A 16,258-nucleotide genomic window follows, 5' to 3' on the forward strand; every position below is an offset into this window, starting at 1 on the left:
CGCTACTCCTCATGCTACCTCATGTCAGAAAAAATACAATCTGAGGATCCTAGACGCGTGAGGGATCTTTGGTACAGTGGACGTCACACTAGGGATAGTATTACTGGCATGCCCTGTGTTGACGCCCATTTTCGAGTTTCGAAAAACAAACTGTAATACTCCGCAGCTTCCACTAGATGTCGGCCTATGCACAGCATGTGAATCTAAGCAGATACAAGCATCAGAAATATGATTACGGTGAGTAATGTATCCCATATATAGTGTGGAGAGCTGCTAATGTAGCAGTCATGAGGGGAAATCCATGTTTGTGTGCTATCAAGAAGTACAATTTGAAGGTGCTTAGAGTGGAAGTGGTCAACAATACTTTTTGCAGATGAACTGTGCATTCCTGATGCTAAGTGATAGACTGATGGGAGGTGGGGGAGAGCGGCAGATGTTGTGCGGCAGTCGAGGGTGATGGAAGAAGTTGGAGATCCTGGTAGCACAGGAACTTATTATTTGAGTGGTCCTGTTGCAGTGGGGGAAGCAGGAAGGTGGGGAGGCTGGAGACTGATGCAGACGTTACACTAAGTTGAGGCTGAAGGCTATGTGAGAAGTGAAGGAGAAGTGAGTAGGAGGACTGGAGCAAAATCATGATGCATGATGGAGAATAGAACAAATACTCAAGTAAAGACAATGGGCCTCATTACAAGTTTGGTGTTCTGCCAACCCCGTAAAACACTGAATCTGGCGCCTGACTTCCCGTTGCCACCGGGACATTATAAGTCTTGGTGGAACGGGAAGTCGGGTGCCGGATTTAATAAATCCCCATTTCCATAGAGTCCTACAGGACTCTATGGGAGTGGGGAGACAGAAGCACCATCATCATTGCGAACAGTGTTGGTGCTTCCATGACTGCTCTGCCTACTGTGGCCGCTGCACCCGTTAGGGTCAGATGTGTTGGGCGCAGCGGCCCCGGCAGGCAGACTCGTAGTGTGGCGGTCTGGAAACAAGGGTGCCGGTGAGCACAATGGGAGACTAGTGGGTTTCAGAATTGAGGTCTTGCAGGGAATAGGATTAGCAATGGTTGGGTTTTGCAGTGGACTCTGGAGTAGGGTCAGCAATGCTTTGGCCTTGTGGTGGGATCTGGAATCTGGATGGAGCAGAGCTGGAACGCAGCGCAGGAACTTCGGGAACAGTGTGTCTGTGGAGTCTTGTCAGGGACTCTTATTTATAATGCATAGTGGCATCATCAAAGTATATGGCTGGGCGGGTTTAGCTAAGCACGCCTCTAAACTACTGGATTTGTCAGGAGTGCTAAGCTCTAAGCTGGTTGGATTGCAAAGGAATAATGTCAGATTTATGATTTAAGTTTTACAATGTCCAAAACCTCCCACAATTACTTTAACTTCACATTACATAAACAGGTTACATATTTTATGCAGCACATATCAGTCAAATCCTCCAGTTTGTGAGACATTGTTTCACCCTTCTACCGTCTTTCGCACTTTTCAGTGTGAAATGTTCGGCCTAAAATTCCATAGCTTTAGACATATGTGGGAATCATCATAAGGGATGTAAATCTGAAAATTCACAATGGCATCATGGATACTTTCCTTGTAATCCCTTCTTCTTTGCCATTTCTATTCCAAAGGGGTCAGTGAATTTTACCATATCTTAAATGAAAGCCCATAAAATGAAAGCCCATAAAATCACTTTTAAACTGTTAAATGTTTACATTTTTACTAAGTCTTGCTACAGAGAATAAGGCTTTACATTTTTATTCATAAATAGTCTTTGGAAACAAATGGCAGTCCTTTGTCCCCCATATTTGGGAATAGTTTCCAAGCTACCTCCCTGAAGGGCAGGGGTTCATGAAGATCTTCCCTGAAGCCTCCTGTAGAAATCACAAAGACGTGTGACTTTCTTTTCATATATCCTTGTCCTGGAAATTCCATTGTCAATGGGTTCAGCCTAGACTTGATTCTGTCCAACCTAGTAATTATCACAGAGCTGTTAGTATCTACTGAGAGACCTTTTTGTTTCTGTCATCCTCTCAGCAGAAATCAATTTTTTTTTAGCTGACATCCCCCCAGCAGCCATTGAAATTTGAATTAATTGTATTTATGTTGGCTCTGAATTGTAAGAAAATCTGCTAAATAGAACCATTTCCTTCATTGTATTTTCACATCACAATCGCCTTCACATTGCTAGATAAGGGCAGGTTTTCATTCAACAGTTGAACTTTTTAAAACTGGCATTTTTCTCCTCTGTCTGCAAAGCCCATTTTTACATGTGTGGTGAAAAGCTGTCATTTCTTTTTAAATTCGGTTTTTCATCTCCATCAGCTTCCCACACTGTTCTGCAGCCATAGTTATTTCCTTGTACACAACAGTCTGTACAAGGCAAAGGCCTCCTGGGATTGACATGTGCACAGAGCTATGAATTCTATTGCATGGTTCATTCCTTTGACACTTTGTAGCACATAATAAAGCACTCCTGTGCACGGCAGAAAGTGAAGTTTCTTGGCCCTTTTTTCAGATTTGGCTTAACAGAGCCTGTCGTTCAGGGGTCATGCTTGGTTTTGCTGAAGCACAATGGGAATATGACTGTGCGTGGCAGGGCCATAATCACAGTGGTTTAAGGAAGAACAGATGGAAATAGCGTCAGAACAACATTTTTTAAAGGTGAAAAAGTTTCCTTTTTAATGGGTACTTTTGTCTGGCAGCAAAACAGCACTGCTTTTTCATTCTGTTTCTTATGTATATGTAAGGACACACTGGTAAGCTCCCTTAGTGTGTCCCCTTGTTCCATCCTGCCCAATATGTGCTTGGCAAGATTGTGCAAGCCATCTTTTTGTTGCAAAACGCATTTTTGAGGCCATGGTGCACCCTGGAACCAGCACAACCATTTTGCTTTTTTTTCTGTTCAGTGGGTCAATGTAGCACACACAGAGAAGGTATTTAAACCTTGGGAAAGCCTGAAAGGCTTCCCTGTGCCACTGCACTGAGGGTGCTGGGTGGCACAAATGAAAAGATGATGCCCATGGAGTTGTCTAAAACTCCATAACCAAAGAAAACACGCATTTCAAAACACATTAGTGGGAAAAAGGGTCACACTCTCTCCATGTAAAAAAATCAAGTCTTCGAAATCCAGCAAAGTTGCTGGTGCTGGTGGTCTCTAAGGTGAAGGGAATTGGCACATTTTTGATAATTCTCCCTAACAGTTCAAATCTCGGACAGCAAGTGAGAGGCAAGGAAAGGCAGTACACTGTGTTTGCAGCAACCCTCTCAGTGTAAATCTGCGAAGGTTGCTGCAAGGCACTCTCTTCCAATACAAAGCTGAGAAGCCAAGTGAGGCACTGTGATTCCAAGCCTAGCACAGCATGGTCAAGATGGCAGGATCGGCTAACTGATGGGAGAGTGGGGAATCAGAGTCCAACTTTTGAGACTAGTAAAGAGTATAAATGGAGCCCTTTGGAGTCTGAAGGTTGATCCACAGATGGGCAACACAAGGTATTTAGAGCTGACAAACCTTACTCAAAAATGTTATGTGAACAAGTAGTGCAAATAATGCAAAGCTGCATTGTGGGTTTTGTATTCCCAGACTGTGAATGAAATCAAATATTGAAAGACACTTTTTCTTACACTAGTTGTTCATGAGCGCCCAAATCCTAATAAGAACTGAAACGGCATACTTGAAAATAAACATTTTGGAGGTCAACATTTCAAGTTCCAAGCTACTAGCAGGCATAAGTGGTACCTGTACCCTCAATCCTCCAAATGTACGAAGCACACAATTTCCTACTCACTAAGAGACAATTTTTAATCGCCAGTGGATAATAGCAGTGCAAATTGTAAGAAGTAGATTTGCGTAAGATTTATGACAGGTATTTGAGTTTATTGGCAAATTGTGATTTATTTCCCTTATTCCAGTTTTTCTCCTTTAATAACCAGCTCCCCTTAAATGTTATGATAACAAATAACCAGCCTTTTAATTATTCAACATTTTCAGAGAATTGTACATAAGGAATGTCATTTGTTGTTGAAAGCCTATAGAAAACGGAAGCATTGATATCGTCTGTATTCACACAATGGTGGCCATGGTGGCCAGGGGCAATGTTGATTAAAATTTATGTTTTCTAAATAACCCATGGCTATTCACCTTAAACAAAAGCCAAGAATGGCATTAAAATGCAGCCGCCTTAATATCATTCCATATAATTTCTGACTGAGTTAGGTGTTCATGAAAGCAAAACCGTCCTCTTACTTGGAGCTGCACTTTTATTTGTGCATGTGTGTGTGACCTTACAATCTGAGCTAACAGTCCAACATCAAACAAGCAAGAATGCATTTTCCTTCAAAGCTTTGCAGTTTTTAACAAATGAGAGGGATTGGAATTAAATTAAACGATGTGACTTTACAAGCCATTTAATCATAAGCTAAGCGTTGATAATCCTCCACCTAAAACCTTTCTGCTGCTACAAATGCCACTTGGTCTTGTAGCTCATCTTCCTACATGTTCATAAATCTATTTTGTCAAAGCTTTTACCCACAGAGTCAAGTGAGGCTATTAATCTGTAGTAGGGGGCAGTAATCAGCTGCCAGTTTTGAAGATGGGTGTTAACAGACTTGCATGCTAAGACTAGAGAGGGGTTTTAGTCTATGTACTAAGCCATGGTGCTATCAATAATTCTGTTTTCGCTTGTCAATAATATTTTCATATCCTGTTAATGTAAAAGTTCAAATCCAAATAAAGTGAAAGAAGAAATTTGTTTCAATCTTCCTATTGTGGTCTTACTAGTTTTGCGGAAATAAGCTTCATGTGTTTAACCACATTTCTATAATAGAGACTTGAGACCCTCAGCAAAACCCTTGTTTCAAGACCCATTCAGTTTTGTCATTAATTTGATGTAACTCTAGCAGACTGACATTCCATCTCTTCTGTTGCAGATCAAAGATGTGAGGGATCATAAGCTGGATAATCGCATGGAGAGCTTTTTTCTTGCAGAAACAATCAAATATCTGTATCTGCTCTTTGATCCCTACAATTTCATTCACAACGATGGCTCAAGCTTTGACACAGTTATCACACCGTATGGCGAGTGCATCATTGGGGCTGGTGGCTACATTTTTAACACCGAAGCCCACCCGATAGACCCTGCCGCCTTGCAATGTTGTAAGGCAAATAAGGAGCAGCGCTGGGAAGTGGAAGATTTGATGAGACAGTTTTACTCTTCGGATCGAAATAAGAGGCTGCATTTTAAGGAACCCCCTTTGGACAGAGTGAAGAATAATAGAGCTACAAAATACTCGTGGGGGGCGAAAACAAAATCCAGCTACAGAAAGAACGCAAACCGGAAACGCACAATGCTCAGCTGCCCCAGCCAACCTTTTCACTCAAAATTGGCTTTGCTAGGACAAGTTTTCTTGGACACTGTGGACCAACGTGTGTAATAGTATGTGTTTTAGATGTACAAATAAAAATATTTTGTCTTTTAATGTGGGCTATGAAAATCCATTTGCTCAAGAATACATTAGTAGTAACGTGTACACATCTTTACTTTATATTCATAGAAAGTGTCACTCCCCTCACTGCCTTTTCTTTTGCTGGCCTGAAATGGTTCCCTTGGCACCACCACAACACCCAAAATGGAGATTTTTGGTAAAGCTGTTGAAACTATCTCAAAATGTGTATCCACCCAAAATCCAGCTTCTTTCAATTGTTGATGGAATGACAAATGTTGTTGCTGTGAATTACCTTCAGTATTTGGTACTTAAATTCTGCATAAAAACAGTGCACACAAGCAAACCTTTGTGCTTAACTTCCATCATATCCCTATCGTATGTGTTTGACCAGAATCATGGAGCAGCTGCAAATATTGGATTTCATATCACACTGAAATAAATTGACTACTTGACAATTGGCGTTCAGTGGGCATAACAATTATTGGGTTCCATTTCAGAGATGAGTTTCTATTTATTTGCATATTATTTTCAAACAAACCCACTGCTATTCATTACGTTACAAATGACAAAAGCGTAAAATGCCTAACTGATATGATTACAATTGGAAGATTATTTTTCCATAAGTGTTATAAGTTTTAAGCCAAATCACTTTAATATGTTCAAAGGTCTATCCCAAAAATCTAAAAGTGCTACAATTAAGGAGCTCTTCATCCATACTACAGTCCCAAAAATAATCTGTTTTGAAAAGCATCATGTAATTTACAACTAATTTATCCCAGGATCTCTTGTCCCGCGAGATGCAATTTTTTACAATAAACAATAAGACATTTCATCAATGTTGCTACACATTTTATACAAAACCTACATCATAGAAGATTTGTGTGACCCCCCTATAACTTCATAAATCTCCAAACTGTTAAATGTAAATAACATTATCTACATCTTTTATTTCTAATTTGAAATTACCATATGTATGGCTAGACAGTAAGCCATAAAGAAATGTCCCTTATATATTCCACTACCAATATCTCTGTAGCCAATCATTTTACCTAGTTACACCAACATTTGCTGAAGCTTTTTTGTGGCTACCTTCATGATAAAATGTCCAAGCAGTGCCCAAACCAGTATCGTTCAGAACGTTTTTCTACTTGTAGGAGATAGGTTCTTTAATACAACAGAGCTCCATTCCAATGCAAGCAAACAGAAGCTGAAGTGTGGAGAGTTGATCTTTTAATGTTTATATTAAGTTCAAGCTTTCTTCATTTTAGACAATTAGCCAAGGAAGTCATGCACAACTCAGAATGAATGCATTGAACCGAGATGCAACTCAACCAGGACTCCATAAAATCTACATTAGAATTAAGACTATATAGGATAGTAGGAATCACATTTTCCATGTAGGATTCTACAAGTAGGATTAAAGAACCAACCAACCCTCCTCTATTTTTAGGCAAAATTTAATCAGACACTTGTCCATGTCTTCTTTGTGTTCCATCTAGAATTTTGATATATACCCCAATAAACAAATGCATCAAATATTTCTTTTTGAGAACTTTACCTTCTAAACACATTGTCCCTCATGTTTACTTGCAGAAAAAAACATTACTTTAGACTTCAATTTATTAATTTCTAAAGATAATGTCTGAGTATTTATTAATAGCATGTGCACTTTGCTGCCTTCCAAATTTGGTTACGTCCATGAGTACCAATCTGTGTTGGTCACATAGGAATATCCTCCACAAATTGGTTAACCATCATATTCCCGAACATTAGGGCGTGTAGTACGAAATTTTGAAATATAGACACTAAAAAGCCAGGGTACCAAAATGCACCATCCTAGGAGTATTTGCCTCATGTGTGTCATAACCGAATGTATGTTTCTTTTTTGTATTCATTTCCTTTTCTCAGGATAAAAAGCATTACACAACAGTATAGTTCTCACCTTCTTTCATAAAACAAACTTTTGTTTTGCAGTCTCTGTATCGTACGGATGGCAAGACCATCCTAGTTTGTTTTTACTTAATAAGGAAAGGGTATCAGATTGCATAGCTATTCAATTCCATCTCATGCTGTTCAAGCTCATCCGTTTAAATTACAAAGCAGCTTATTATTTTTTTCCAATGTTCCTCGACGACCCGTTCATGCTAATTTTCTATTTATTTATTTATTTGCATTCGGTTCAGCGTCCCCCATGTTATTTTGGAAACATTTCAAAATACAGAAATCTCACTTAACAGTCAAACAATGGTGATCACTAGCTGTGTTGGGGACAATCATTGGGCCTTTACTATTGAAAATAAGGTGGATATAAAAACATAATCCATAGTAGAACCTAAATCCTGATGGTAGCTAGTGTACTCATCAGGTCTGTCGCTAGAAACATTAGCATTTACCATTTCTAAGCCCCAAACTGTCACATTTCTGAAAAAGTTCTATCTACCCAGTTGGTAGTTTGCTGCTTGAGTATTGCCTCCGCTACTTCGAATTGTTTCTTTATAAACCAATCAGCCAAATATACTATGAGCAAAACATCACTTAATACCAAATATTCCTACAAACGTTTTAGAAGGTTGGAAAGATGAATCCCAGGTTGTATAGTAAAGTCTACCAATGGATCATAAATGCTAATAATTAAAATGTCTCTTTTCCTCCAAGCATCGGGAAATAGGAGATGTGTGGTCAAATATTAGCGTTTAGTGCAAAGGGCTCAAATTCATAAGCTGTAAAGAAATGTTTATCGCCTGTCATCGATCTGTCCTCTGGATAGCCCACTGGGCCCTTCCGAGCTAGGGATCAGAATAAAAGTAGTACCATCATTATAAGGTGGTATGCATAAACGTCCTATGATGCAATAACGTGTTAATATCAATTCTAAAATCTCACCCTTTACGTCTTTGCCCCCTCTTATTCTCTTATAATATATTTAGTTTATCAAGTTATAGGTTGGGGATGACATAAATGATCAGGTTCCACGGTGCCTGCCAGCCAAGAACAGTCCTTGTTCTTACCTTTTTGTAGAAAGGAGGCTCAGTCTATACGGTTAGTCATGTTCCCTCACCCAACCTCTTGATAACCTTGCCTATATTCAATAAGGTCAATTACCCTGGTTGGGCCTTACTTTGCATGTAGCTAGATATCAAAAACTAGGCTCAAGGACCTATCTTGCAATTGCTAGGTAACCAGAATTTATCCTAACTGTAGTTAGAAAATAATGATCTGAGAATTCAATCAAGATGTTTTTCTTTAAAATAATAAACCACCCCAATAAGAGATGTGCCTTTTTATGCTTATGTCAGTAGCAAGTTGTATTTGAGCTGAACATGTGTAGTCGGTTTGTGAACAGGACCACAGCACACCATACCCTTAGAGAATAATGGCTATCCTATAGACATCCTGGACATTTATTTCGTCATCTCACCTCTTGGAAAACATAAGCATATTCTTGCATCCCACTGGGAAAGACAACGGCCTCAGACATCCTCGTTTTCCAACCTCGATATGCTCTTACCAAGGATGTACACAGATAAGTTCCCCACCTATCAAACTGTTCCTTCCCCACCATCCCCTGCCTATGATGGGATCACCCCATCGTCTTAACAGTACAGCATAACAATTTCCAACACCTCAGAAATAATCACCACTATGCTTGCTCGGCTTAATTGCTGGGTTGCTCGCTGATCCTTGGCCTCTCTTGCCGCTCGACTGATCCGTACTCTTTTTACTCCCTCACTAGACGTGCATGTGCACAGCATACATGTCAACCCTTACTATTTCGAATGCACATTTTGATTGCTTTTTGTTTGGCCACAAATATTAGTTTATACTTTTTCTTTTTTATCCCTTCTTAAATAGCCTTCATTTTAGTGTGGGGCAACTGACGAAACATGTTCTTCCCATTCGATTGCAAAATCTCTCTCTTGAATGTTTCAAAATGCTGGCATATATGCCAGCAACTAACTTAATCCAGACCCAAGACCAGGAGACGTTCTGCCACTGATGAGACCAGAATAGATGAGGCTGGGCAAGTGAGGTTCTATGAAGAATGGTCTCACTTTATATGGGGAAACTAGAATTCCATGTAATGGCTCTAGAAATTGTTAGTTTAGTTTCTCATTTGAGCCCCAACAGTGATCAAAGCCACTGTTAGGCCTACGGCCCTTTAACCTTAGAGGAGCATGAATGTAGGCAGTGTAGAATCCTGTCTGGAGATCTGGAACACAATGGGCCTCATTACAAGGTTGCTGGTCTGGTAAAATCGATACCGGTATCACTGTACCTGCATCCTTTACTGGACCGGAGTATTCCCAGTTGCGATGCCAGTGCCACCGGCATCGGCAGGGACCTGCCGTGGCCGGCCACACCGTTGCCAGTATCATCGTTGACACGCGGCAGCTGTGCCAGTGACACCGGCATGCCGCAATTAGGGCCACATTAAGAGGTGCAAAGACATGCAATTACTGGCATGGACATGCCGGTAATAAGGATACAATGATGCCATAAACACCGGCATCACGTAGCAACCGTTAATAGGAATCGGGTGTGTAGAAACCTGCCACAGGGGCACACAATCTGCACAGCTGGAGGCAATGGAGCCTGGCACAGCACAAAAGGAGCACTCCCACACACCACACCCCTCCTAAATCTACAATGCTACCATTTGCACTAGCAGTACTGGGGCTGGAGGACATGCCTGCACAGCTACTCTTTGACGAGGCAGTGAGCCGGAGTCTGCAGCGGAGGCGCAGGAGGACTAGGAGAATGGGCCAGCAGATACCCATTGTGCAGGCAGTTGTATCTTGCAGGCAGCCACCAATCCCTCGCCTAAGGGCCAGCCCATTCAATCTAACCCCTGCTCAGATCCACACCCTGTACCGGCTGGACAGGGGCACCATCATCACAATAGTGGATCTCATACATGATGACTTGGTGAGCTTAATCAATATCCGGACAGCCAACCCCCCACTCCCCTACTCCCCCCCACCTCTTGCTGAAGGTAGTGTCTGTGCTACACTTCTTTGCCACAGGCACTTATCAGCACACAGTGGGGCAGCTTCATGGAATCTCCCAACCCTGTTTCTCCTTTATGCTCAACCAGGTGCTAGTTGCATGCCTGTCCCCCACGCACACAACCACATTAGCTTACCATGGTCTGCGGAGGAGGTGAATGCAACCAAAATAGCATTCCATGCACTTGCAGGCATGCCAAATGTAGTGGGGGCGCTCGACTGTACACATGTGGAGCTAGTTGTCCGGCATGCTGTGGAGGTAGTGTACCACAACAGGAAGCTGTACCATTCCCTGAATGTACAGATGGTGTGCGATGCACACAAAATAATCATGCATTGCTGTGCAAGATTCCCTGGCTCCACACATGACGCCATGGTGCTGCGCAACTCCACGCTGCTCCGCTACATGGCAAGACACGCTGGACATCATACCTGGCTGTTGGGTGAGTCTAACCACAGGGGCATGAATTAAATATTGAATGGGTGGGGGGCAGTTACCAGCATAGACAGCCTGTCTGCTGGGTGAGTCTAACCACAGGGACATGAGGGGTATCTGAACAAAGCATAGGATTGCATGCACAAGGAGCACAAGTGCACACTGCATGCATTAATCCATCATCACTCTTGCAAAAACCTGTAAAAATTACCAGGTATGTATTGAAGTGCAGAGACACTGGGTAGGGTAATAGAAGGCTAAGTCAGATGAGGAATGAGACCTAGCAACCTCATCATTCCCAACCTGCACAACATGAAACCACAGACATTGAATGGAACAAGACCACAAACAGTGTACTGGGTGCCTTCAACCGTGACCTATGTAAATGCAACAGAATGTGCAATACAGCTAATGCATGCATATGTGCAAAGCCTTCACAGCCATGTCTCCATGCAATCAACAGACACCGTGCACACACCAGCACATGCACCAGGAACACCACAAAACATGAACCACATGTACCACAATGCACCTTTCTGTAGTGACAATTCAATAAATACATGATCTCAGCAAAGCAATTCACGAGTCATGCTGCCCTGCCAGAGAGAAAACCATCTGCCACACACAAAAAATCAGTCACTGCACTCCGTCCACAGGTACACCGCAGATCAGTATGCCTGCCATGTCACCTTAAGGGACACCTCCAAGTAGAATGGGTCAAGTCTAAAAATGAAGGAAAAAAAACAATCATTGACTACCACCAATATATGATTGAGAGGTGCGGGACTCATCAAATGTAGCTTTGTTACACCATGCTAACACCCACCCAGCTGTATTACAGTAAAGTAACCCTTTACCCGTGATACATACCACCAATGGATATCTGACGTAGTCATATGGGGGAAGGCGTCAATGGATATGTACATGGAGACCTGTATATGTTGAATGCATACTGGGGATACCACTGAAGCTAATTGGGCAAATGTTTGAGTTGCCACTGTATATGCACAGTCCATTTCCATTGGTAACACATGAATGAAATCTGAGATCATTGTGGTCTGTTGTACTTGAATTGTGAGAGTGCAGGTTCACATTGAATGGGCCATGTGACAGCAACTGCACCCATCCCCCCACCCATGCATCAGCCCTAAATTCACTTACCGGGTTCATGGAGAATCGTACAGTTATGAATCCCTGTGCTTAGTTGCTTTTTATTATGAACACTGTACAGCCAATGCTAACAAGGAATGACCAAATTAATCACAAGTACCCTTTTTCTTGCTCCCATGCAGGTGGTTCCGGGTATCCCTTGATATGATAGTTTGATATGATTGTGTATAGGCGCTATATAAATAAACTATGTGTTTCAAAGTGCTTCAAGGCAAGAAGACCCCCATCAGGCAACCACACAACAGGCACGAAGAGGCTTACAACCGTGCACATGCACACACTCGTGTCACCATCAAGCAGACATTTGGCCTGTTGAAGGACCGGTTCCACTGCCTCAGCAGGTTGGGGGCCTCATTTACGGCCCTGAGAAAGTGGGCAAATATTTGCTAGTATGTGCCATGCTACACATGTGCATCTGGCGCAACGTCCCCCTGACATGAACATAATGCCACCTGAGGATGAGGAAGATTCTGGAATTCCTCTGCGTCACAATGGCAGTGATGGACGTGCGATACAGCAAGATTAATTGACCACTACTTCTGATGGACTGGAAAAGACACAGCACTGCACATGTTAATGTTAAAGGATATTTGCACCACGCACTATCACCACCGGAGTGGTCCCCTGGCGCTCTGGCGGCTCTGAAAGAGGGGGGGTGAGTTAGTGGGAATAAGCTGGAAAAGTGCAAGAGAGCAGTGATGTGCTGTTGGTAGCCTCAGCCCGGTGGGTCCGTTGGCTGGGCTTGGGATGTTTTACGGTCGGTAGTCATCGTGTGCTGTTGTGCAAGTCTATGTGTAGTTTGTTTTGTTGTTGCAGTGTAGTGAAGTTTGTGCGGATTACTGCGTTTTAGGCTTGTGGTTGTGTTTGGTTAGAGTTTGAGAGGTGTATGCAGAGGGATGAAATTGTTAGTGGATTGATTAGTTGGCATTGCGGTCCTTGCAGTTATGTCTAGGTGTGATGCTTGCTAACATTCATTATTCCAGCAGGGAGTGGTGCTTGCTAATTTCTATATTCTGTCTAGATGTGAGCCAGGCTAGTGATCACAATTCCATTCAAGTGTTGCACTTGTCATCATTCATGGTTTCGTTTAAGTGTGGCGCATGCTAACATTCACATTTCTATCTAGATGCGACTTAGGCTAAGGTTAAGAATTCCATCTAAGTGTGGCGCATGCTAACATTCACATTTCTATCTAGATGCAATTTAGGTTAAGAATTCCATCTAAGAGTGGCGCATGCTAACATTCACATTTCTATCTAGATGCAATTTAGGTTAAGAATTTTATCTAAGAGTGGTACAATGTAACACCCACATTTCTATCTAGATGCGACTCAGGCTAGGGCTTAAGAATTCCATCTAAGTGTGGCGCATGTTGACATGTATGCACTTGTCTAAAGGTGGCGCAGGCTAATCTTGACTGTTCTCCATAGGTGTGGCACTACTTAACATTGGCTAGTGTGTTAGTGCTTAATGCAATGCAATATTTACAGTTCAGCCTTGAGCGGATTTAGGCTGGTGGTCACAAGTCACTCTAAGTATGCATGTTGTAAAATCTATGGCAGTCTACGTTATGGAGAGGTAAGGTAGAGTGGTGAGGGCTTTCTGGAGTAGAGTAATTGCTCTACACCCCACCCACGCCAGGCTCGCAGTTTTATTGGTATCTGTTGGCTGCTGGCTTCCTTTACTTCCCCTGCGGACACCGGCAGACACATCTTGGAACCGCCAATGTAGGAGCCGCCCTTTGCCTTGGGCCCTTAGCCGCAGGGACTGTCGGGCAGAGGGCTGCCTGGGGGGTTCAGTTAAGGCCAGAATGTGGACCAATCACGGATGCAGGGAGGATCGGGAGGTGGGCGCAAGGGAAGGGACGGAAGGTCCTGCTCCTGGGCACGGGCCCACAAACAAATGGGCAAATTAAACACCAAAGGTGCTTTCAGGGGCACACACTCACTGCGCTCCTTGGATGGGACACTGGACACTGCACATGATTAAATAGCCACACACTCAAGAAGCAATCTCCAGTCATGTTTTTTGTGACACCAGGTGTGTTGAATAAGGATGAACTATGTACAGATTTGCATTTTTTAACCTAACACTGCTATCAAGTTAAATTGACCCAACACACCTCCCCCACACCCATTACACCCGCACCCCCTCCCCCACTACCTCCACAGCCACCCTATCCCCCGCTATCCCTTCATCTACTCCCTCCCCACATGCAGTAGTCACTTGGCCTATTTACTCCCCCTTTTTGGAGGATGAGTTTGAGCCTCTGGCGGGCGATTGATTCGCTGTGATGCACAAGGCTACTCTGAATGGAACTGGTGGGTGTTGTGCTAGAGGATGAGCTGTTAGTAAAGATTTCTTAATTGTGGGTAATTTTCCTTCCATGTGGCAACCCCTAAACTTTTTGCTGTTGTTTTCACCAGGATCTAGACTTTGCCGGAGAAGTGCAGCCTTCTGCCGCACTCCTCTTGGCTTTCGCTACATTTTTACGGGGAAACTGACATGCCCTTAAGACAGTCAGTACCGGGAAACATTGTTTTCCGTAGTTTCTTTATCATGTTGCAGCTTTCGTGCAACATGACACAAGAGGGCACTGTAAGCTAAGTTACTGCTCTCTTGGTTCTCTAGTCTTCTACAGGCCCTAGATACTCTTTTCGGATTGTAAATGATCAGTACAAGTGACTCACGGAAGGGACTGGTGGCAGCGATCGTTTCTTGTGTTTTTGAGCTCCTTTTGGCATTTCTCGCGCTTAGCCCAAAATGGTGGCCTGGCTCCCAAAATAGCCAGACCACGAGGCTCTTTGTCCTGTCCGCTGACCGGCTTGCCCCCTTCACCTTCCCCAGGTCGAGCCGACCCGGGGCCTTCCTTATTTGGGCATGTACGTTCCCGCGAAACACAAACGCTTTCGCTGACTTCTACAGGCCTTGTGTGTGCCTCCAGGATGCGGGCTGGGATGTCTGGTCCCAATACACATCCTGGGTGCCAGAGAGTCTAGTGTGGTATGAATGCCTGGGACCACCGTGGTCCGTGATAGGTCCACGTATGGTGTGAGTGTTTTGTGAGCAAATCTCCCATTGGGTCCTCTCCGTTTTGGCGCGAAGGGAACCTTGGATAAGAGAAGGCTGGAAACACCACTACCATATCGATCTCCTGAGTTCTCACGAACAAAGGGATACAGGAGCCAAGTATCCTGCAACCACGAGGCTGAACCAAGGAATCGCTGGTGACCCGCTGAAGGATTGCTCCTCTGCACTGCTGTCGCTTTGTGAAACCCTTTCTACCTCTGATCGAACGAGAAGGCCTGTACTTGTACTTCGACCCTTGGAATAGCGGGGACAGCTATTCTAGGCACCTTCACCATCTCCTGCACGTAAGCCTTTGGAAGTGTCTCTGGGCCATCCAGCAGACTGACCAGCCTACCCAGGAGTCTGGCTCTGTAACTGCCGTCAGGTTGTGTTGTATTTCGAGTCCTTGTCACTCTCACACGATTCGTACACTTGGCATTCCCAGGTCTGAAGTGAATAGTGTACATTTGGCTGAGATACACACGGCTGCTCCGTTGCCCTGCTGTGGTAACAAACTGTGCGGACGCCCTCAACTGAACTCTGCTGCTGCGGAATCTACACGATGACGAGACGTCCCCTGCTCCTATCTGAACCTGCCAGCACTGAAACTGACGCGGAGAAGCCTGGGTCTGCCTGCATCGGGGACCAGTGAGTAGCATAGCTAGGAACTGGTCGCCCACCTGCAGTAGCCCATAGCTTATCCTCACTGTGTCAAACAGCATGCCTTTCCGTACTCGTGCTCTGCTTCTGCCCACAGTGGAGGCTGCGCTTGAGTCGCGGAGCTCTGTTCATCTTCATTTGTTCACCGAACTGAACTGCCTATTCCCTCGAAGAGACTCCCCTTTTTGCCCGTTGGCACCAGCGTGTGACGGTACTTTTGAGCACAAGGCTCCACTCTTCGTAGGGCTTGGACTTCCTTTTAGTTAGGTGCCTTTGAAGACGGACTGGGTCTGAGTATTATTCGCACTGCCTGTTTTCCTCCCCATCTATGTGGTCTACACATTTCGTGCGTCTAACGCATTAGACTCGTTTGTATTTGTATATATATTGTATTGGTTTGGTATGTGTTGGGTCACTTGAGTTTTATTGTGATTTCCCGCTACGGTCATTGTTGCAAAGGCCTTGGAATA

The 16,258-nt window shown here is 43.6% G+C and overlaps 1 protein-coding gene across 1 annotated transcript in view; it reads left to right on the plus strand.

Annotated features, from left to right (window-relative positions):
- EDEM2 (ER degradation enhancing alpha-mannosidase like protein 2) overlaps positions 1-5,480 on the plus strand; it is a 411,530-nt gene extending 406,050 nt beyond the window's left edge. Inside the window, exon 11 of the mRNA XM_069652257.1 lies at positions 4,932-5,480. Coding sequence (XP_069508358.1) covers positions 4,932-5,435 — 504 coding nt within the window. The 3' untranslated portion in view covers positions 5,436-5,480. The remainder of the gene's footprint in view (positions 1-4,931) is intronic.
- Positions 5,481-16,258: the final 10,778 nt, after the last annotated feature.

This window comes from Ambystoma mexicanum, chromosome 3p, assembly GCF_040938575.1.
Source record: "Ambystoma mexicanum isolate Mex_15411 chromosome 3p, UKY_AmexF1_1, whole genome shotgun sequence".
Taxonomy (NCBI): domain Eukaryota; kingdom Metazoa; phylum Chordata; class Amphibia; order Caudata; family Ambystomatidae; genus Ambystoma; species Ambystoma mexicanum.